The sequence below is a fragment of the Pogoniulus pusillus genome, chromosome 38 (assembly GCF_015220805.1).
Source record: "Pogoniulus pusillus isolate bPogPus1 chromosome 38, bPogPus1.pri, whole genome shotgun sequence".
NCBI lineage: Eukaryota > Metazoa > Chordata > Aves > Piciformes > Lybiidae > Pogoniulus > Pogoniulus pusillus.
In genome coordinates, this window is record NC_087301.1 from 6,179,107 (window position 1) to 6,201,510 (window position 22,404).

General features: G+C 57.8%; 1 protein-coding gene across 4 annotated transcripts in view; it reads left to right on the top strand.

Annotated features, from left to right (window-relative positions):
• DSCAML1 (DS cell adhesion molecule like 1) overlaps positions 1-22,404 on the top strand; it is a 156,534-nt gene that overhangs the window by 14,393 nt on the left and 119,737 nt on the right. For all 4 annotated transcript variants that reach the window (XM_064172985.1, XM_064172984.1, XM_064172989.1 and 1 more), the window contains exons 2-3: positions 2,208-2,525; positions 6,744-6,890. In XM_064172985.1, coding sequence (XP_064029055.1) covers positions 6,788-6,890 — 103 coding nt within the window. In that variant the 5' untranslated portion in view covers positions 2,208-2,525; positions 6,744-6,787. The remainder of the gene's footprint in view (positions 1-2,207; positions 2,526-6,743; positions 6,891-22,404) is intronic.

Consider the following 22,404-nt stretch of genomic DNA (forward strand, 5'->3'; position numbering starts at 1 on the left):
CATGCAGAAGGTTCCAGGGAGACCTTAGAGCATCCTCTCAGTACCCGAGGGGGTGACAGGAGAGCCTGGGAGGGACTTCTGACAAGGATTGGGAGTGATAGGATGAGAGGGAATGGATTGAAGCTGGAGGAGGGCAGATTGAGACTGGAGATGAGGAAGAAATTCTTGGCAGTGAGGGTTGGGATGCACTGGCACAGGTTGCCCAGGGAGGTTGTGGAGCAGAGAGAGGGAGGGTGAGGAGACACTGGCACAGGTTGGCCAGGGAGGTTGTGGAGTACAGAGAGGGAGGGTGAGGAGACACTGGCACAGGTTGGCCAGGGAGGTTGTGGAGCACAGAGAGGGAGGGTGAGGAGACACTGGCACAGGTTGCCCAGGGAGGTTGTGGAGCACAGAGAGGGAGGGTGAGGAGACACTGGCACAGGTTGCCCAGGGAGGTTGTGGAGCACAGAAGCACAGAATCTTTGGTCACATTCTGTGCTTCTGTGCTCCACAACCTCCCTAGAGGTGTTCAGTGCCAGGCTGGATGAGGTCTCGAGCAACCTGGGCTGGTGGGAGGTGTCCCTGCCTGTGGCATGGAGTTTGCACTGGATGATCTTGAAGGTCCCTTCCAACCTAAACTGTTCTATGAGTCTCTGGATCTATACATTGCTCCTGTCCCCTGTTCTGAAGCAGGGAAGTGCCCTCTAGAGCTGCTGCTGGGCCTCTGGGCTGCTGCAAGCTCTGTCTTGGAGCATGCCCTTTAACATGGCACATGTTGGTGTTTGGATGCTCCAGCAATGCCTGGCAGCAGGCTGTGGCTTGGGTTCTTGTGGAGGCAGGACCAAGTTCCTCTCCTGCTGAGCCTGGGAGTGGGGAGCAGCACCGAGTGCAGCTCTCCTGCTCCTCTCCTAGGGGTGCTGCAGCTTTGGGGGCAGTGTTGGTGGCACAGGAAGGATCCTGCCCTGATCCCTGCTGGGCAGCTGCAGCTGCTCTGGGGATCTGATGTGGTAGTGGGGTGCTGGCTGTGCCTGCATCCTGGGGGACATGAGGGCTTGCAGCAGAACTGGTGCTGCTTTGTGGTGCTTGGGTGGTCGTTGGTGCTGCATGTGGGTGTCCTCTGGCCTGTGGTTACTAAGGCACAGTCAGACCTGGTGCCCAGAGCCAGCTGGGGAAGCTTTGGGGGATGCCCTGGATACCCTTCCCTGCTCCCACAGCTGATTATCCTGGCTGGGTGTGATCCCTGCTGCCAGCAGGAGCACTGCCCTGTGAAGGTGGCTTTGTGCTTTCAGCTGATGCCCGCAGGTGCCAGGCTGTGGGCAGGGATGCCCTGCGGGGGGCTGACTGTGCCCGCAGAGATCATAGAACCATAGAATCAATCAGGTTGGAAGAGACCTCCAAGCTCAGCCAGTCCAACCTAGCACTCAGCCCTATCCAATCAACCAGACCATGGCACTAAGTGCCTCATCCAGGCTTTGCTTGAAGACTCCCAGGGACGCTGCCTCCACCACCTCCCTGGGCAGCCCATTCCAATGCCAATCACTCTCTCTGCCAACAACTTCCTCCTAACATCCAGCCTGTACCTACCCCAGCACAACTTGAGACTGTGTCCCCTTGTTCTATTGCTGGTTGGCTGGCAGAAGAGGCCACCCCCCACCTGGCTACAGTGTCCCTTCAGGTAGTTGTAGACAGCAATAAGGTCACCCCTGAGCCTCCTCTTCTCCAGGCTAAACAGGCCCAGCTCCCTCAGCCTCTCCTCATAGGATTTGTGCTCCAGGCCCCTCACCAGCTTTGTCACCCTTCTCTGGACATGTTCCAGCACCTCAACATCTCTCTTGAATTGAGTGGCCCAGAACTGGACACAGTACTCAAGGTGTGGCCTGACCAGTGCTGAGCACAGGGGCAGAATAACCTCCCTTGTCGTGCTGCCCACACTGCTCCTGAGCCAGCCCAGGATGCCATTGGCTCTCTTGGCCACCTGGGCACACTGCTGGCTCATCTTCAGCTTACTATCTATCAGTACCCCCAGGTCCCTTTCCTCCTGGCTGCTCTCCAGCCACTCATTCCCCAGCCTGTAGTGCTGCTTGGGGTTGTTGTGGCCAAAGTGCAGAACCCTGCCCTTGGCCTTGTTCAATCTCATCCCATTGGCCTCTGCCCACCCATCCAGCCTGGCCAGGTCCCTCTGCAGGGATGGTAACCCTCCCGCCCCTGTGGCTCTGCTCTCTCTGCAGCACATGCTGAAGATGTTGGAACCAGCCTCTACTTTGTGAACGACTCTATCCAGCAGGTCACCTTCTCCAGCACAGTGGGGGTGGTGATCCCCTGCCCGGCAGCAGGGTCACCCAGCGCCGTCCTTCGGTGGTACCTGGCCACGGGCGACGACATCTACGATGTGCCCCACATCAGGCATGTCCATGCCAATGGGACTTTGCAGCTCTACCCCTTCTCGCCATCAGCCTTCAACAGCTTCATCCACGACAACGACTACTTCTGCACTGCGGAGAACTCGGCTGGCAAGATCAGGAGCCCCAACATCCGTGTTAAAGCAGGTAGGAGCTGCTGGTGGGCACGGGGCTTGTGCCCGCTCTTGGCTTTCCTCTGCTCTTCTCTGCTGCTTGGCACGCAGAGCATGCACAGCTCAGCTCTCTCTCCCTGGCATGGCTCGCTGCTGCTGCTAACTGGCAGCTTGCTGCTGTTGGGGTGGTGGACTTGGGCTGTTTGGAAGGGGAGCAGGCTGCTGTCATCGCTGCCTTGCTGGGGCTGAGTTGCTGTTCTGCCTGCACCTTGGAGAGCAGCCTGGTGCTGGGCATTTCTGGAGGATCCAAACACCAACATGTGCCATGTTCAAGGGCATGGTCCAAAACAGAGCTTGCAGCAACCCAGATGCCCAGCAGCAGCTCTACAGGGCACTGCTGCTGCCCACCCAGGAGCAGAGCACAGAAGCAGGGCTGCTGTCGGAGGGCATCGATGGGTGCTGTGTGAGTGGAGGGCAGAAGGGCAGGGTGCTGGCTAAGCAGGGCTGCCAGCACATGTGTGCCAAGCAGCATCCTGCCCCTGCTAAGTCAGCTCTAACTCAGGCTGGTTACTGCCTAGGAGAGGCCTGGGATGGGCAGCTCAGAAGTGATGTGCAGCAACGTGAGGGTCTCCAGCGAGTGCCTGGAGGCTGTGGCGAGGCTGCAGCCTCGCAGCAGGAGAGGTCCTCTCACTTTGAACTGCTGTTGGCAGACCCAGGCACATCTGGGAGCTTTCCCTTGAAGCAGGAGAGGACCTCTCACTTTGAACTGCTGTTGGCAGACCCAGCCACATCTGGGAGCTTTGCCTCGCTGTGGGGTGAGCCATCTGAGTTTGTGTCCTGCTCCTGTCCCACATGCCCTCCTCGAGCCTGTCCCTTCCCACCCAGCCTCAGCGTGCCAAGGCTTATTAAGCTGAAGGAAAAGAAAGAGAAGGGGACTGTGGCAAAGAGCCGAGTGCCAAAGCCATTACAGTAAATGATTGACCAGGCTGAGGAGGGCTAATAGCCCAGGAACGGCTTCATTATGTAACCTATTAAAAGTGGGGCTGGCAGAGGGGATGCGACAGCAGCAGCTACAGGGGTTTTGGGTTTAATGCCTTGTAGTGCAGAGTAAATGAGTATTAACCCCCTTCCCGAGGGTGAATTATTTACCAGCACTCCCAGGTTGCCCAGAAACCACAGCCTGGCGAGCAGGGTGGCAGCAGATGGGCTGCAGGAAGGTTGGTGCCCAAGCACTGCAGGCTGGGCTTCCCCGGAGGGGAGAAGTCTTTGATCTGCCCTTACCCAGGCTGGGCTGGGGGATGAGAGGGAATGGATTGAAGCTGGAGGAGGGCAGGTTGAGAGTGGAGATGAGGAAGAAATTCTTGGCAGTGAGGGTGAGGAGACACTGGCACAGGTTGCCCAGGGAGGTTGTGGAGCACAGGGAGGGAGGGTGAGGAGACACTGGCAAAGGTTGCCCAAGGACGCTGTGGATTGGACAGTGAGGGTGAGGAGACACTGGCACAGGTTGCCCAGGGAGGTTGTGGATCACAGAAGCACCCTGGAGGTGTTCAGTGCCAGGCTGGTGGAATGGAGGAGATTGGCACTGGATGACCTTGAAGGTCCCTTCCAACCGAACCCATTCTGGGAATCGCTGCTGGTGGTGGGATTCAAGTGGGAGCCCTGCCCTGGTGCATCTGGCAGCAGACATGGGTGCTGGCCAGACATGAGGCTCTGTGAGGGCCACCAGCATGGCCACCAGCATGGCACCTTGAGCTGCTTCAGCTTCATGACATTTGGAAGAGGTTGTGAAGCATTCCCCTGCTTCTGTGCCCTGCTGGTCAGTTGTGTCCCAGTTGGACTCCAGCACTCTCTGTGGCAAGGCACTGAGTAAAGGCAGTGAGAGCTCTGTGAAGGAAGCAACTGAGTGCAGCTGGAAATGGGAAGGATGGAGAGAACCTCTGGAAGCCTTGGAGAAGCTGTTAGTGAGCACCTGGAGCAGTGGACAACAGCTTGGAAATGGAGCAGGGCAGAGTTAGGTTGGACATCAGGAGGAAGCTGTGCACAGGGAGGGTGCTGAGACACTGGCACAGGCTGCCCAGGGCTGTGCTTGAGGCCCCATCCCTGCAGCCAGCCAAGCTCAGCCTTGCTGTGTCCCTGTGCAGCCTGCTCCAGCTGGAGCTGTCCCTGCTGCCTGCAGGGGGTTGGACAAGATGCCCTTGGAGGGTCCCTTCCCAGGCAGTGCATTCTGTGGCTCTGTGATCTCTCCAGCCAAGGGAAAGTTGTAAGCTGTGGCCATAAGTCACCCTGGTGGGAATTACTGCCTGTGGCAGCTAAGGGCCAGGGTCAGAGCTGCTGGGCCAGCCGTGCCCAGCGTGCAGCAGGCTGGGCTGGGTGCTCCTCCTGGTCCTCACTGACCTTTAAACCCTGTGAATAAACCTCCTGCTTCGTGTGATTAAGGAGGCTTTTGCTGGCTAATCTGCTTTGCCTCTGGGGTCCCTTTCTGTGGTAGGCTTCTCCAGCTGTCTGCAGCTTGGACTTCAACATCTTCTGCTCACTGCTGGTCTCCCTGGGGGGACAGCTGGAGTGTGGAGCCCTGGGGTTCAGGGGGCAAACACTGCCACCCTGCCCTGCTTGTGTCTTTGCAGGATGGGCACCCAGTGGGGGCTTTCCTTTGGGGGCTGCTGAGGAGCTCTGCCTCAGGAGGGTTGTTGAGCTTCTCCTGCTCTGGTGGAAGGGACTTGCTAGGTGGTGAAGGAAGGATCTCTCCTGGTGCTCAGGTGCTGCAGGGCACAGTTGTTGCACTAAGGAGGAGCCTGCACTCACCCTGGGTTAGACTCAGCCTGCAGGAGATTGTGGTGTCTGCCTGTGCCATTGGCCATGGTGGCATCTTCTTGTCTCTCTGAAGAGGCTGGGGTGGATCTGCCTTATCTAGTGAGTGCTGCTGGAGGCTTGTGGCACTGGGGAGTCCTTGTCACCAGTCCAGGGAGCAGCATGGAGCTGTCAAAGGGATGTGCATCTCCCCAAGGAATAGGGCACATAGTGGGGACAGCTCCTGGCTCTCACTGTGCTGTTGCTTGGATAATTGTCCTCTGCTTCCCTGAATACTCCTCTGGTGGGCCTGGGAGGGTGCCAGGCTGTGTCACAGACTGTCCCTCCCAGCTGCATTGACAGCAGTGGGGATGATTATCCCCAAGGTGTGATGTTGAACATTGCAGCTCCTAACTGCCTGTGGTCCCCGTCCTGAAACCTGGCTGCTGACAACCTTTGCCTTAGCAGCTTCCATGACTCCAAAGCCAGCAGCTTGCCCTGGTGGCAAGCTGAGGTGATGCTGGGCATCAGAGGATGTTAGGGGTTGGAAGGGACCCAAAAAGATCACCCAGTCCAACCCCCCTGCCAGAGCAGGACCATTTAATCTAGCTCAGGGCACTCGGGGACACACCCAGACAGGCCTGGAAGGGATCCACAGAAGGAGATGCCACAACCTCTCTGGGCAGCCTGTGCCAGGGCTCTGGGACCCTTCCAGTCAAGAAGTTGCCCCTTGTGCTGAGCTGGAACCTCCTGTGCTGCAGCTTACACCCATCCCAGGGAGCAGTGAGCAGAGCCTGTCCCCAGCTCCTGACCCTCAGCCCTCAGATATTGATAAACATGTATTAGATCTCCTCTCAGTCTTCTCTTTTCCAGACTGAACAGCCCCAGGTACCTATCCCAGGGAGCAGTGAGCAGAGCCTGTCCCCTCCCCTCCTGACCCCCAGCCCTCAGAGATTGATAAACATTGATCATTGATCCCCTCTCAGCCTTCCCTTCTCCAGCCTAAGCAGCCCCAGGACCCTCAGCCTCTCCTCAGCAGGCAGTGCTCCAGTCCCCTCCTCATCCTCCTAGCCCTCCCTTGGCCTCTCTCCAGCAGATCCCTGTCCCTCTGCAACTGAGGATGTCTCTGACTACCAACCCCACCCCTGCAGCACACCCAGGGCTGCCTGGCATTCCCCTGGCAGGTTGCTTGGCAGAGTGCTCAGAGAGATACCTCTTCACCTGGGGAGCCCCACGCTGAAGGCAGTACTCAAGACGAGGTCTCACCAGGGCATCGTGGCAGGAGCCCTCCTCCTCCAGCCACTGCCCAGCGAGCCCAAAACTGCCATCTGCAAAGGCAAAGCTGCTTGCTGGGCACCTGTTTCGGGTGGGTTGGTTTGTTTGGGAGCCGTGGGCCTGAAGCAAAAGGCAGAGTGCTTCCCTGCAGCACTGCCGAGCTCCCGACCATCTGCTCTCCCCCACGCAGTGTTCAGGGAGCCGTACACCGTTCGGGTGGAGGACCAAAGGTCGATGCGTGGAAACGTGGCTGTCTTCAAGTGCCTCATCCCCTCTTCAGTGCAGGAATACGTTAGTGTTGTCTCCTGGGAGAAGGACACCGTCTCCATCATCCCAGGTAAGAGCTGCTGCCCCTTCTCTGTGCCGAGCCCGACCTGCCGCGGCCGCGCGCGGAACTGGCTGCCCCTGGAGGGGCTTTTCTTGCCTGGGTGTCCTCCCTGGTGCTGCCCGAGGAGGGCATCTCGGGATGAGCATCTGGTGGTGGTGAGCAGAGCTGTTGTGGTTAGGGTCTGCTCGCTGCTGTGGTTGGTACTTTGGGTGTCTCTGGGCTCGGGGGTGTTTGGTGTGGTGGTGTATGTGGTCCGTGCTGGCTTCTCCTGCGTGCCTGGTGGCATGAGCAATGTACTGAGTGCTGTGTTCAGTTCTGGGCCCCCCAGTTTAGGAGGGACATTGAGATGCTTGAGCGTGTCCAGAGAAGGGCAACGAGGCTGGGGAGAGGCCTTGAGCACAGCCCTACGAGGAGAGGCTGAGGGAGCTGGGATTGGTTAGCCTGGAGAAGAGGAGGCTCAGGGGTGACCTTATTGCTGTCTACAACTACCTGAGGGGTGGTTGTGGCCAGGAGGAGGTTGCTCTCTTCTCTCAGGTGGCCAGCACCAGAACGAGAGGACACAGCCTCAAGCTATGCCAGGGGAGATTTAGGCTGGAGGTGAGGAGAAAGTTCTTCCCTGAGAGAGTCATTGGACACTGGAATGGGCTGCCCGGGGAGGTGGTGGAGTCGCCGTCCCTGGAGCTGTTCAAGGCAGGACTGGACGTGGCACTTGGTGCCATGGTCTGGCCTTGAGCTCTGTGCTAAAGGGTTGGACTTGATGATCTGTGAGGTCTCTTCCAACCTTTGTGATACTGTTGATACTGTGAAAGTCTGTCCAGGCTGGCTGTGTCCCAGTTGGAGCTGGTTGATATTGGTGTTACCACATAGCAGTGCACAAAGGGAGGCTGCCAGGAGAATGGAGACTGCCTCCTGATAAAGGAGTCCCAAAGAGAAGACAGGAGGTGATGGGGACAAGTTATGGCTGGGGACATTCCCATTGGGCTCCAGAGGAAAATGTTTCCTCTCCAAAGCAGTTGGGCACTGGAATCATCTCCCAGGGGCAGCAGTGGAGTGCCCTGCACTGGGCAGTTTGAAGGCTCAGCTTGGCAGTGTCTGAGGCAGCTCCTCTCAACCCTTCTGTCACCTAGAAAGGAGCAGATAATCCTTAGGGTCCCTTCCAACCTAGCACTCTGTGAGTCCGTGAGGGTGAAGCACCAGCAACATTCCAGCTTCTCCTGGAGGCCTTCCCAAGTCTTTCAGCCCTGGGAAAGGAACTCGGTCAGAGCAGCACTGTGCCCCTCTTCCCTGTGCCAGCGCCTGCCAGCTGCCCGGCCCCGTGTGCCATGTGCCTGGGGGCAGGTGCTGGGCGCAGCGTGGGGCCAGCCCCGTGTACTGGGGTGACCTTTGGGCTCCCTCCTCAGCGGCTGTATTGATGGCAGCGCTGCCTGCCCGGCACAGCCTGTGTCAGCTGGCAGCGAGGTGATCGATAGCCACGGCCCGGGGGGGGGACAGGGACAGTTAAAGGATTTGGCCCAAAGTGACTGCTGGCAGCCTGGCATCTGCTCACAGCTCAGCAAGTCCCCAGGCTCCTCCAGGGCTTGGCATTGCTGCACCAGCTGCACCCTGGGGAGCAAGTGCTGGAGGGCAGGTGCCACCAGGAGCCAGGGGAGCAGATTCAGGAGGGCAGGTGCCACCAGGAGCCAGGGGAGCAGATTCAGGAGGGCAGATGCCCCCAGGAGCCCCGGGAGCAGGTTCAGGAGGGCAGGTGCCACCAGGAGCCAGGGGAGCAGATTCAGGAGGGCAGGTGCCCCCAGGAGCCCCGGGAGCAGGTTCAGGAGGGCAGGTGCCACCAGGAGCCAGGGGAGCAGATTCAGGAGGGCAGGTGCCACCAGGAGCCAGGGGAGCAGATTCAGGAGGGCAGATGCCCCCAGGAGCCCCGGGAGCAGGTTCAGGAGGGCAGGTGCCACCAGGAGCCAGGGGAGCAGATTCAGGAGGGCAGATGCCCCCAGGAGCCAGGGGAGCAGATTCAGGAGGGCAGATGCCCCCAGGAGCCAGGGGAGCAGATTCAGGAGGGCAGATGCCCCCAGGAGCCAGGGGAGCAGACTCAGCAGGTCAGATGCCATCAGGAGCAGGGCAGAAGCCTGGCACTAGCTGGGGCAGCACTGATGGAGCATGAGAGGTGGTTTGCTGTAATCCTTCCTGCAGGGATGTGTTGTTCTCAGGGAGCTGCTTCAGCTGGAGGGTGGCACAGCTCGTCCTGAGGCTGTGCTGGTGCCCTGCCCTGCCACTCCTCAGCTCATCTGCTGACTCAGCACTGCCCATATGCTGGCAGGTGGGTGAAGGAAAGCTGAACTCTGAGGCTGTAAGGCACCAGCAGGGTGTGTGTGCAGCTCCCTGCACAGCAGGGGACCCACCTGCATTGAGTGACTGCCCAGGGAGCACAGCCACCCCTCCTGGCCGAGGCCATGCCCTGGCTGGCACAGAGCCCGTCACGGTTGGCAACGCCAGGGCTGGGAGCCAGCTGCCTGCCTGAGGGGTCAGGACCTGAGTGTGCAGAGCTTCTCCTCCCCAGCACTGACCCCTTCCTGGCAGGCTTGGGATGAGCTCCAACATGGAACTCCTCACCTGGAGGACGTGGTCAGCCCTGGATGGATGTTCAGAGCCGTGAGCTCACCCTGCTCAGCAGCCAACCCATGCCTACAGCAAGGGCAACCCCATGGCAGCAGCTTGCAGCTGGAGGATCTTTAAGGTCCCTTCCAACTTTCCTTGCTGAAAAATGTCATTTGTCCATGCCATATCCACACATTCCTTGCACACCTCCAGGGACAGTGACTCCTTCTCTGGAGCCTTTCAGGACCCATCTGGATGCGTTCCTCTGTGATCTGTGCTGAGTTGTGTGGTTCTGCTCTGGCAGGGGGAATGGATTCGATGATCTCCTTGGGTCCCTTCCTACCCCTAATATCCTGTGATCCTGTGATCCTGTGGCTCCACCACCTCCCTGATCATGAACTTGTGTAAGGAGCTTCTGGAGCATTGGGGTGCTTGGGAATGCTGTGGAAATGTCCTTTTCTTCTTCATGGCTGAGAAAGCTCTGGTGAGTGGTCCTGGTTTGAAGATCCAGCTCTGGCAGTGCTCACAGAGGGTTGTGGTGAACCCTCAGGGTGGTGGTGAGATGGGGCAGAGTGGTGCCCACCACTCCTCCGAGGAGCAGTTCTGGTTGGCACTGAGCGTCCCCTGCGCTCGTGGTCTCCCCCAGCCACGTTCTCTGGTTGGCTGTGGCAGTGGATTTCTTTAGTTTTAATATGATGATTTAATTAGGGTGGAAGGATTTTAACATTCTAAAGCAATAATTACCCTAAAGACAGAACATATAAATTGTGTTACAGTGCAGAGTCAACACAAGCAAACAGCTCTGCCGCCGGATTACAAACACAGGAGCTGCCTGAGGCTTTTCTTTTTGCCTTCTGGCTCTTGTTAGAGCCAAAAGTGGCTTTGCTGCTACCAAACCCCTGGTCATTTCTCAGCCTCTGCTGAGCTGATGGTTCTGGCCTGATGCTGAGCTAGGCAGAGGAGGAAGGAAGAGGAGGTCTGTGCCATTGGGAGCGAGCGATGTGAGGGCTGAGTGGGCTGAAGTGTGGTCCCTCCGGCCATGGAGGTGTCCTTTTGGAGTGCTGATCCTCAGATGTGCTCTCCTGGCAGGGGTCAGGGCTCTGGAGGCACCAGAGCTCCTTCAGAATGTGTGGCTGCACCACACATGGCTCTTTCCTAGCCTCACTCTGCCAAACTCCCTGCTTTTCCTGAAACTTCCCTCCAGTGCTTCCCGTGGGAGCTGGGGAATCTTCCCAGCAAGTCCTGGTGCAGCTGTGCTGAGCAGTCCTGATCTGCAGGAGCAGGAGAAGCCTCCAGCCACACCTCTCCACGGCAGTAAAAATTTGGAAGTCACTCTTCTCCCAGGAAAATCCCTGCTTTCCATAGCATCCTTGGTTTCTCCTCCACTAAACTGGAACATTTTGTAGCCCAGGTCTTGGGAGAGGCAGCATGGCCCTGGGAATGCTGCTCTCACGAGCTGCAGGTGTGGGCTGGGAACCCACTGGTGAGCTGCTGCTGTTTTCTTGGTGGGCATTATTTGGGTTACAGGGCTTTGAGGTGTGGCTGGGCTTGCTGCTGCTCTTGCTGGCCCAGGAGCACTCCTCTTGTATGGCTTGTGTGGCCCCAGCTGAGGGAGCTGGGGGTGTGCAGCCTGCAGCAGAGGAGGCTCAGGGCAGAGCTCATTGCTGCCTGCAGCTGCCTGCAGGGAGGCTGTAGCCAGGTGGGGTTGGGCTCTGCTGCCAGGCAGCCAGCAACAGAACATGGGGACACAGTCTCAAGTTGTGCCAGGGGAGGTTCAGGCTGGATGTTAGGAGGAAGTTGTTGTCAGAGAGAGTGATTGGCATTGGAATGGGCTGCCCAGGGAGGTGGTGGAATCATCGTCCCTGGAGGTGTTGAAGCCAATCCTGGCTGGGGCACTTAGTGCCATGGTCTGGTTGGTTGGGCAGGGCTGGGTGCTAGGTTGGGCTGGCTGAGCTTGGAGCTCTCTTCCAACCTGCCTGATTCTCTGATTCTTTCTGTCAGAGCCCCTGGCAAAGATGTCTTTGCAGGAGCACATGGTGAGGCTGTTCAAGGAGATGATGGAATTGTTTGGGTTGGAAAAGATCCCTAAAATTGAGTCCAGCCTTCAGCTCAGCACCACCATGGCCACCAAAACATGTCCCCAGGTGGCCACATCCAGGGATGGGACTCCACCACTTCCCTGGACAGCCTGTTCCAACCCGTGACCACTCTTGCAGCAAATCAGTTTTCCTCATCTCCAACCTAACCTTCCCCTGGCACAATTTCAGACCATTTCCTCTCCTTCTATCACCTGAGACCAGGGAGCAGAGCCCAACCCCCACCTCACTGCCACCTCCTCTCAGGGAGCTACAGAGAGCAACGAGGTCTCCCTCAGCCTCCTTTTCTCTATCCATCACACCTTCTTCATGGGTGAGGAAGCTCTGGTGAGTGGTCCTGGTTTGAAGATCCAGCTCTGGCAGTGCTCACAGGGTTGTGGTGAACACTCAGGGTGGTGGTGAGATGGGGCAGAGTGGTGCCCACCACTCCTCTGAGTAGTTCTGGTTGGCACTGAGCGCCCCCTGCGCTCGTGTGGTCTCCCCCAGCCACGTTCCCTGGTTGGCTGTGGCAGTGGATGTCTTTAGTTTTAATATGAGATGCTACAATCCTAGAGTGGCTCAGGTTAGATGTGCCCTCAGAAATCATCTCCAACCTCCCCACCACGCTCAGCAACACCGCTCAAAGCTCGCCAAGGCAGCTTGCCGGGAGCGCTCTGCGTGGCTCTGTGTCTGCGTGGCTGCAGGAGGGGCTTGGGGGTGGCGAGCTGCATGATTTGGTTAAGTTGGCAAGATGGTAACTTACCCTGAAATCAGAGGTAAATCCTTGATGGGAGGTTACCCTGCCCATAAATCATCGTTAGTGCGGCTGGGCTCTGCGCGGCGCCCGCCTCGCCGCGCTGGAGTCTAAAGATGTGTGTTTAGTGGAGTCAAGGGTTGAGCAGAAATTACAGGCTTCTCAAAAACCCATTTGCTGCCTTTTGCTGCTGCTGCTGCTGCTCCTCCTCGCAGCAGAATCAATCTTGCTCCCGGTTCCCAGGGCTGGCTGCAAACCTTCAGCCCAGCTCGCTGGACCGCGGCCCCCAGCGCGGGCGGTGCTGGCGCAGGCAGGGGCTGCGCAGAGCACTTCGCAGCCAGGTGGTGATTGCAAACTCTGCTGCTGCTGCTGCTGCTGCTGCTGCTGCTGCATCTCGGTCTCTGTGAGCTGGGGGAGAGCTCTGCTGCTGAGCAGGGTGTTTCTCAGACCCTCCTGCCTTGGCTGTAGGGAAAGAGGGAGAAAGTCCTGCTGCAAAGTGGAGCACTGCTTGGGTCGTTGGAGAATCTGCTGCTCCTGCCTGGCTGCCTTCTATCAGAGTTCCCTGGCAAAGGTGGCTTTGCAGGAGCACATGCTGGGGCTGCTTGAGGAGATCACAGGGAGTTGTCTGGAGTGGAAAAGCTCTATCAGAGCATCCAGTCCAACCAGCAACCCAACCCCACTGTGGCCACTAAACCATGTCCCCAGGTGCCATGGCCACGTTTCTTGAACAGCTCCAGAGATGGTCCTGTCTTTGGGAAGCAAAACAAAAAGGGTAGAACTGACCCAAAATGGAACTCTGAGAAGCTGGAGGTGTGTTTTTGTGAATCTTCTTGGTTGAGCAGGAGCTTTTAGGAGTTCAGGAAATATCTGTCCTCACCTGTTTGTGGTATGAGCTGAATTTGACCTGTGTGGCACTTCCTGGCCCAGCCCCTGTGGTGCCCAAGGCTGCTTACAGGATCCTGAAACTCATCCCAGCAGCTCTTCAGAGAGGTGGGGAATGAGCATGCAGCAGTGTTCCTGTGGTCATAGAATCACAGAATCAAGCAGGCTGGAAGAGAGCTCCAAGCTCAGCCAGTCCAACCTAGCACCCAGCCCTGCCCAACCAACCACACCATGGCACTAAGTGCCCCAGCCAGGCTTGGCTGCAACACCTCCAGGGACGATGATTCCACCACCTCCCTGGGCAGCCCATTCCAATGCCAATCACTCTCTCTGGGAAGAGCTTCCTCCTACTATCAAGCCTAAACAAGTGTGGCCATCCAGTGGCTCTCCTGCACCACACCTTCCAGCCTCTGCATTCCCCTCTGGAATCTGAGAGGTTTGAGGAGCACAAACTCCAGCACCATCCACCTCCAGCTGTGGTGAGCCTGGGCAGCAATGTGAGGCTACCAGCAGTGAATCACTCAGCCAGGGCAGCCTTCTGTAGTTGGAGGTGTCCCTGCTGACTGCAGAGGGGTTGGACAAGATGCCCTTTGAGAGTCCTTTGCAACCCAACGCAGTCTGTGAAGCTGTGTGACCTGTGGGTGCTGCGTGCTGGGAGGGACAAGCCAAGGGGCAGAAGAGCCAGGACCTGGATAATTCAGCATTGTCCTGGTGTCAATAGGCTCGTTCTGGGACACATCAATCCCCTGTTACTGGAGGGGGAAAGCTGGAAGCTGGGAGGGAGTAAACACGGTGAGGCAGAAGGCAGCCCTTGTTCGGGTGTTTGTCACACGCCGAGGGGGCTTGGGGACAGGAGCTGCTGAGGAGCCTGAGCAGCCCTCAGCCTTTTGGTTTAGTGCTGCCTGAATGCAGGGTGGCCCCAGCTGGTTTGGTGTGAGGTGCCTGGCAGTGGGCAGCCCACGGTTCAGAGCGTGCCAGGCTACCCTGCTGCCCTGTCCCCAGCGCCACCTGCGGCAGGACGCCAGGCTGGTGGCTGGTGGAGACCTTCCCGGCGCGCTGGGGAGAGGAAGGTGCCCAAGGCTGCCTCTACCTCCTGTGCAGAGCGATGCGGATGGGCAGCTCCACCAGGAGAGCCCTGCCCACCGGGCAGAAGGTGGCAAGGACTTGGCCTTTCCACCGCTCCCGTGGCCCTTGCCGGGCCGGGCTGGAGGCAGCACGCAGCAACCTGATGTGATGCGAGGCAGCATCGTCCTGCCCTGCGCTCTCGGTGGGGGGGGGGGGGTGCCGCAGAGCCTCTGCCTCTGCCCATCCCCAAGGTGTCCTGGCTTTCTCCCCCACACCCTTGCCACCCTCTCTGGCTGTGACATGTGCCCAGACCTGTTACAGAGGGAAGTAGCTCCAGGCGTTATTCTCACCAAGTGGGGTGAGATTCTGTCTGAAATCATTTCATCCTTCCCCAGAGACTTGGCGTGAATTTTATCTAATCGCCATGGCAACAGATAAAAAAAGGTGTGAGCACATCTCCTTTTGCTGTGATAATTCAGATTTATATATTCAGATCAGATTGGAGTTAGAGGGCTGGGTTTTTTCTTCTCTCTTTTAAAGGGAGCAGATGCAGCAGAAGGTGTGACTGCAAATAATGTGGCGAGAACGTTTGATGATCCTGCCCTTTAAGAGGGGGGAGAGAGAGAGAGAGAGAGAGCTTTTTTTCCTGCAGGTTTTTTTGGAATATAATTATTCCATCAAATCCACTTTAACAAGGACTCATTACAGCCCTGATAATGCAGAGTCACGATGGAGACAATCTCACACACGCATGCACACACACACACACACACACACACAGAGCCAGGGAGGGACCACAGCCAGGAAACAAGATGCTTGGTCAACCAGCATGGTGCCGGTGCCTGGTTGCTGCTGGGGCCCTGGAGAGCAGGCCCAGGCTGGGCTGGTTGAGATCTGGCTGCCCTGGCCCATGTGTCACTGTGGTGGCCCTTGTGTAGCTGGGGAGATGCTCACAAGCACCTTTGGGTGCTTGGATCCTGTGCAGCCAGGCAGAGAAGTGACCAGTCACTGCTGGTGCCCTGTAGAGCAGGGTCAGGCTGGGCTGGTTGAGGTCTGGCCCATGTGTTATCATGGTGGCCCTTGTGTAGCTGGGGAAATGCTCACAAGCACCTTTGGGTGCTTGGATCCTGTGTATCCCAGCAGAGAAGTGCCCAGTCGCTGCTGGTGCCCTGTAGAGCAGGGCCAGGCTGGGCTGGTTGAGGTCTGGCCCATGTGTCACCGTGGTGGCCCTTGTGTAGCTGGGGAGATGTTCACAAGCACTCTTGGGTGCTTGGATCCTGTGTAGCTGGGGAGATGCTCACAAGCACCCTTGGGTGCTTGGATCCTGTGTAGCTGGGGAGATGCTCACAAGCACCCTTGGGTGCTTGGATCCTGTGTATCCCGGCAGAGAAGTGCCCAGTCGCTGCTGGTGCCTTGTAGAGCAGAGCTAAGCTGGGCTGGTTGAGATCTGGCTGCCATGGCCCATGTGCCACCATGGTGGTCTTGATGTGGCTGGGGAGATGCTCACAAGCACCTTTGGGTGCTTGGATCCTGTGCAGCCAGGCAGAGAAGTGCCCAGTCGCTGCTGGTGCCTTGTAGAGCAGGGCCAGGCTGGGCTGGTTGAGGTCAGGCTGCCCTGGCCCATGTGCCACTGTGGTGGCCTTTACATGGCTGGGGAGATGCCTGGCTCAGGAGCAGTGTGGGCAGCAGGACAAGGGAGGTTCTTTTTCCCTGTACTCAGCACTGCTCAGAACACACCTTGAGTGCTGTGTCCAGTGCTGAGCTACTCCATTCAAGAGAGATGTTGAGGTGCTGGAAGGTGTCCAGAGAAGGGCAATGAAGCTGGTGAGGGGCCTGGTACACAAACCCTACAAGGAGAGGCTGAGGGAGCTGGGGGTGTGCAGCCTGCAGCAGAGGAGGCTCAGGGCAGAGCTCATTGCTGTCTGCAGCTGCCTGCAGGGAGGCTGTAGCCAGGTGGGGTTGGGCTCTGCTGTCAGGCAGCCAGCAACAGAACACAGGACACAGCCTGGAGCTGTGCCAGGGTAGGTTCAGGCTGGATGTTGTTAGGAAGTTGTTGTCAGAGAGAGTGATTGGCATTGGAATGGGCTGCCCAGGGAGGTGGTGGAGTGGCTGTGCCTGGAGGTGTTCAGTCAAAGCCTGGCTGAGGCACTTAGTGCCATGGTCTAGATGACTGGATAGGGCTGGGTGCTAGGTTGGACTGGATGAGCTTGGAGGTCTCTTCCAACCTGATTGATTCTATGATTCTGTGATTCTCACAAGCACCTTTGAGTGCCTGGTTCCTGTGCAGCCAGGCAGAGAAGTGCCCAGTCACTGCTGGTGCCATGTAGAGCAGGGCCAGGCTGGGCTGGTTGAGATCTGGCTGCCCTGGCCCATGTGCCACTGTGGTGGCCTTTGTGTGGCTGGGGAGATCCTCACAGGCACCTTTGGGTGCTTGGATCCTGTGCAACCAGGCAGACAGTGGCACAGTGAGAGTGGTGAAACCTTGGCACAGGCTGCCCAGGGCTGTGCTTGAGGCCCCATCCCTGCAGCCAGCCAAGCTCAGCCTTGCTGTGTCCCTCTGCAGCCTGCTCCAGCTGGAGCTGTCCCTGCTGCCTGCAGGGGGTTGGACGAGATGCCTCAGGAGGGTCCCTTTCAGCCCAATGCAATCTGTGAAGCTGTGGACCAGGGGCTTGGGCTGGAGGGTCTGGAGCTGTGAGTTTCCAGCAGCAAGTTGTGGCTTTGTAAGGCACTGGGAAGAAGTTAGGAACAAGAGGACAAGCCTCTGGAGCTTTGGTGGCAGGCAGGAAGGGGAACGACCCAGGCTGATGTTCAGAAGGGCTGATTGACCTCCCATGCCTCCTGAGACATGTTCTTGGCCTCCTGGGCCAGCTGGGCTTGCTGGAGGAGCCTGGAGCCCCTGGGGCCAGGCACTGCCCACCTCACCAAGAGGCTTCTCTGCTGAAACCCAGCCCTTGGAGAAGGCTGCAGGCCCAGATCCTGCTGGAGCTGAGCTGCACAATGCTGTCTGGTGCTCTGTGTGGCTCCTGCTCCAGCACAGCCTGCTGCTGCTCCTTGCTGCCAGCAGCACCAAGCTTAGCAGAGCAGGTCCTGCTGGGCCAGAAGGGCTGTGGCACTCCTGTCCCCTGCCCAGAGGGCACTTCCTTCATTGTAAGGGTTTGTGCCTTATCAGGACCTCCCTGCTGCAGCAGAGGTGGTGTCCTCTGGGCTGGGAGTTCCTGTAGGCACTGGAGCAGCTCAGCCTGATGCTGTTGTGCCCGCTCTGCATGCATGCTGGGCATGGGGGTTGCAGCTCATGCTCCTTAGGGCCAGCTTGCCTAAGGGACCTTTGGGAGCCACTTGAAGCACTCTGCAGGGCTGCCACCAGCTCACTGGGCTTGGAAAGCACCAAATCCCCTTGGGAAAGCACCAAATCCCCTTGGAAAAGCCCAAGGAATGGGTTTGGAGGGAGAGGGTTCACTTCACCAGCTGTTTGCTGGCATCTTGAGCTTCTGCACCCTGCCCAAAGCTTGTTGTTTTTATACCCCCTTTGAAATTGTCACCTAATGTCCTGGCTCTGCTCCTGCTGTGCCCTGCCATCCCCAGGGAGCTGTGCCTACCAGGGCAGCCTGGCAGCACAGGCTGCAGCAAAGCCAAGGGATGTGGGAGCCGGGCACAGGTCAAAACTTTGCTAACCAGAGGTCTTCATGAGCTTGAGCCCCCTGCCCTTGGGGCCTCCTGATGGGCAGTGGAGGCACAGCGTTGAAGCCACTGCTGCTTTGTGCCATCACAGCCACTGCACCCACTCAGGAGGCTGGCACCTGTGTGCCCTGAGCGGGCAGCAGCAGGTGTCCGTGGGGAGGGGGCTGTTGGTGGTGTGGGTGTACACATACACACCCCCCCCTCCCCCCCTGCCCGGGGCCGTGCCCCCACGCACACAGGCAGATGCAGGAACAATCAGGGTCGTTATTCCTGCCGCGGTGCCAGTGGCAGTGGCAGCAGTGCCAGCTCCCTCACACAGACGGCTTTATTTCATCTCCTCTGCCTTTCAAAGCCTCTTTCATTTTGCATGAGCAGACAGATGTGAAGGGCTGCAGGCTGATAAATTCTGCTGCCTTCTGAAAGCAGAGGGTGGGGTTTCTGGTGTGGTTGCTTCTCTCTTCCTCCCTCTCCCCCCACCCCGACCCCCTCTCCGCAGCCGCCTTCGGTAGAGGATGCTCCGGCCATGGGACACTGCCTGATGCCCACCTGGTTGGGCAGTGAGGGTTGTAGTGCCAGCCTGAACATCCCCAGGGATAGCAGGACTGGGCTTTGGTGGGCACCTGGTGAGCAGAGAGGTGCAGATGCCCTCTCCAGAAGGCAGTGGCAGCTCTGGCACGCTCCGAGCCACAGCCGCACGCTTGCAGGGAGCTGCTGATCTCAGCTGGGCTTTGCTTTGGCCTCACAACCCAAATCCTCCTTCCCATACCTGCACCAAGCCTCTGGGGCTGCTGAGTTAGGGCCACTGCCAGCTGGGGAGCTGCTGAGGGCTGTGCCAGCTGCCAGCATCAGGCACAGAGAGCAAAGCATTGCTTGTGACAGGCACCCTGTGGGTGCTGCGCCACTGCTCCAAAGCCTGTCTGACCATGGGGGCTTGGGTGGCAGTGTTGGGAGGGTGGTCCCTGCACATCTCCTCTTCCTCCTCTTCTTCTTCTTCTGCCTGCTGAGAGCTGGGATTTAAAAATAAATCTCTCCATCTTTAATTGCAGTTTAAATGACTGCTGCATTTGTATTGAAATGTGGCTCTGTGAGGCTTGGAGAACAAGCAGGGGCACTGCTGTGGTGCCAGTCTTCAAGCCTGGCATTCATTTGGGTGAGGGCTTTTTTTATCTTGGGTTTTGTTGCTCTTTGCCAAAGCTGGAAGAAAGATCTGATTGTTCCCCTCAGGTGTAGTCAAAGGCAGCAGCCCCTTTGGTGCTCCTCAGGTTCCTGGATCTTTAGGTTGAGGTTGGATCTCAGGAAGTGTTTCTGTGCTTGAAAGGGGTCTCAAAGATGGGAGTGAGTTCCTCAAGGGTCATCAGCCCTGGAGGTGTCCAAGCAGCCTGTGGTGCTCAGGGATGTGGTTTAGTGGTGATCCTGCAGTGCTGGGTGAGGGTTGGACTGGATGAGCTTGGAGCTCTCTTTCAACCAGATGTGTTCTGGGAGGGTGTAAATAGAATGGAAGGGACCTTAAAGGTCGTGCAGGGACAGCTCCCACCAGCCTAAGGTTGCTCAAGGCTTCATCCAGCCCAGACTTGAACACCTCCCTGGGCAACCTGTGCCAGTGTCTCCTCACCCTCCCTCTCTGTGCTCCACAACCTCCCTGAGCAACCTGTGCCAGTGTCTCCTCACCCTCCCTCTCTGAGCTCCACAACCTCCCTGGGCAACCTGTGCCAGTGTCTCCTCACCCTCACTGCCAAGTACTTCCTTCTGATCTCTAGAGCTTGTGCTGTGGCACCCAGCAGGCTGAACCCTGAGAAGTGCTTTGCTGCCTTCTGCCACCCCAGGGCCTGTCTGCTGGGGCTTAGCACCTCTCAAGGTCCAGGCTGGTTGGGACTGTTGGATACATCCTCAGCTCCTTCTGAGGGCTTTTGGATCCAAGAACCTATGCTGGGTGCTGGCTGGGGTGAGGGTTGGTGCTTTGCTGTTGCTGGATGTTGCTGTTGTTGCTGTTGCTGATGTTGCTGGATGGCATTAAAAGCCTAATCAATGACTTGGGAGGATTGGATCAGATCTCTGAGAGGCTCTGAACGCCCCCCTAAGAGCAATGGACTGACTTCTGCCACCGCAGGACTGCCTGCAGGGGTTTGGGGGCTGGAAGCGAATGGTGTATGCATGGCACTGGATGGTGTCAGCTGATAGGTTGTGCTTGATGGTCTCCAAGGTCTTTGCCAACCTGCTCAACTCATGATCCTTGAGGTTCCTTCCAGCCCTGACAAGTCTATGCTGTCTCTCTGGGTCCAGGCTGGTCATGGCTATGGGATGCATCCTCAGTTCCTTCTGCAGGCTCTTGGATCCAAGAAGCCATGCTGGGGGCTGGCTGGGGTGAGGGCTGGTGCTTTGCTGTTGCTGTTGCTGATGTTGCTGGATGGCATTAAAAGCCCAATCAATGATTTGGAAGGGTTGGATCAGATCTCTGAGAGGCTCTGAACGCCCCCCTAAGAGCAATGGACTGACTTCTGCCACCCCAGGGCTGCCTGCAGGGGTTTGGGGGCTGGAAGCAGATGGTGTATGCATGGCTTTAGATGGTGTTAGCTGATAGCTTGGGCTTGATGGTCTCCAAGGTCTTTGCCAACCTGCTCAATTCGTGATCCTTGAGGTTCCTTCCAGCCCTGACAAGTCTATGCTGTCTCTCTGGGACCAGGCTGGTCGTGGCTATGGGATGCATCCTCAGTTCCTTCTGCAGGCTTTTGGATGCAAGAAGCCATGCTGGGGGCTGAGGGCTGGGGTGAGGGCTGGTGCTTTGTTGTTGCTGATGTTGCTGGATGGCATTAAAAGCCTAATCAATGACTTGGGAGGGTTGGATCAGATCTCTGAGAGGCTCTGAACGCCCCCCTAAGAGCAATGGACTGACTTCTGCCACCCCAGGGCTGGAAGCAGATGGTGTCTGCATGGCTTTAGATGGTGTTAGCTGATAGCTTGGGCTTGATGGTCTCCAAGGTCTTTGCCAACCTGCTCAATTCGTGATCCTTGAGGTTCCTTCCAGCTCTGACAAGTCTATGCTATCTCTCTGGGACCAGGCTGGTCGTGGCTATGGGATGCATCCTCAGCCCCTTCCGCAGGCTTTTGGATGCAAGAAGCCATGCTGGGGGCTGAGGGCTGGTGCTTTGTTGTTGATGGATGGTACTTAAAGGCTAATCAATGACTTGGGGGCGCGGGGTGAGATCTCTGCAAGGCTCTGCCTGACCCAGAGCCCTGGCTCAGAAGCCAGCCAGCCATTCAGGAGCATAAATCTCATTCAGAGTCGATAGGGATTAGGCTCCTAAGTGCCCAACATAGCTAAAGTGCTTCTGAAAACGTTGCTTGTTAGAGGGCTGTGGAGGAAGCCGCATGTGGTCTGCCCAGGCTCTAAGCTTATCAGTCAAAGGTGCTTTACTTGGTGACAGAAGCCACTTGTGGTAAACAAGCTGCTGGCCCCTCGGACCCGTGGCAATCTTTTAACCATTTATTAAAGCAGAGATGAACTCTTGCAGGAGATGAAAATCTTTAATAGGGAGCGTGGCAGAGATTTTTCACAGATGGCAGCACTGCCAAAAGCAGGCTTTGGAGACAGCATCCATCAAACACACTCCCTGCTCGCAGAGGGGAGCCGGCGTGGGGAGCTCAGAGGCGAGCTGGGGACTCGTTTGCTTTGCCCTTCGGTGCCTGAGTGCTTAGAGGCCACGTTCGTGTGCTCCTCAGAGGGCCAGAAAGCAGGGCTGTGTTCAGCTGGAAACTCAGAGTCCTCTGGAGCAACCCGGCAGGGAGAAGTGGGATGTGCAGAAAGGATGGGCAGGACCCCAGGGACAGTTGGGGTGACAGTGCTGGGGGGATGGTTCTGGCTGCTTGCTCCACTGCAGTCTCTGCCTGTCCTCCTGCCTGACACCTTCTGCCTGCTGCCACTCTGGCTGCTTGCACTGCTGAGGCTGCAGTCTCTGCCTGTCCTCCTGCCTGACACCTCCTGCTTGCTGCCACTGACTGCCTGCACTGCTGAGGCTGCAGCCTCTGCCTGACACCTTCTGCCTGCTGCCACTCTGGCTGCCTGCACTGCTGAGGCTGCAGTCTCTGCCTGTCCTCCTGCCTGACACCTTCTGCCTGCTGCCACTCTGGCTGCTTGCACTGCTGAGGCTGCAGCCTCTGCCTGTCCTTCTGCCTGCTGCCACTCTGCCTGCCTGCACTGCTGAGACTGCAGCCTCTGCCTGTCCTCCTGCCTGACACCTTCTGCTTGCTGCCACTGACTGCCTGCACTGCTGAGGCTGCAGCCTCTGCCTGTCCTCCTGCCTGACACCTTCTGCCTGCTGCCACTCTGGCTGCCTGCACTGCTGAGACTGCAGCCTCTGCCTGTCCTCCTGCCTGACACCTCCTGCTTGCTGCCACTGACTGCCTGCACTGCTGAGGCTCCACTCCAGCCTCTCCCTGTCCTCCTCCCTGACACCTCCTGCCAGTCCTAGAGCTGCCGCACCCT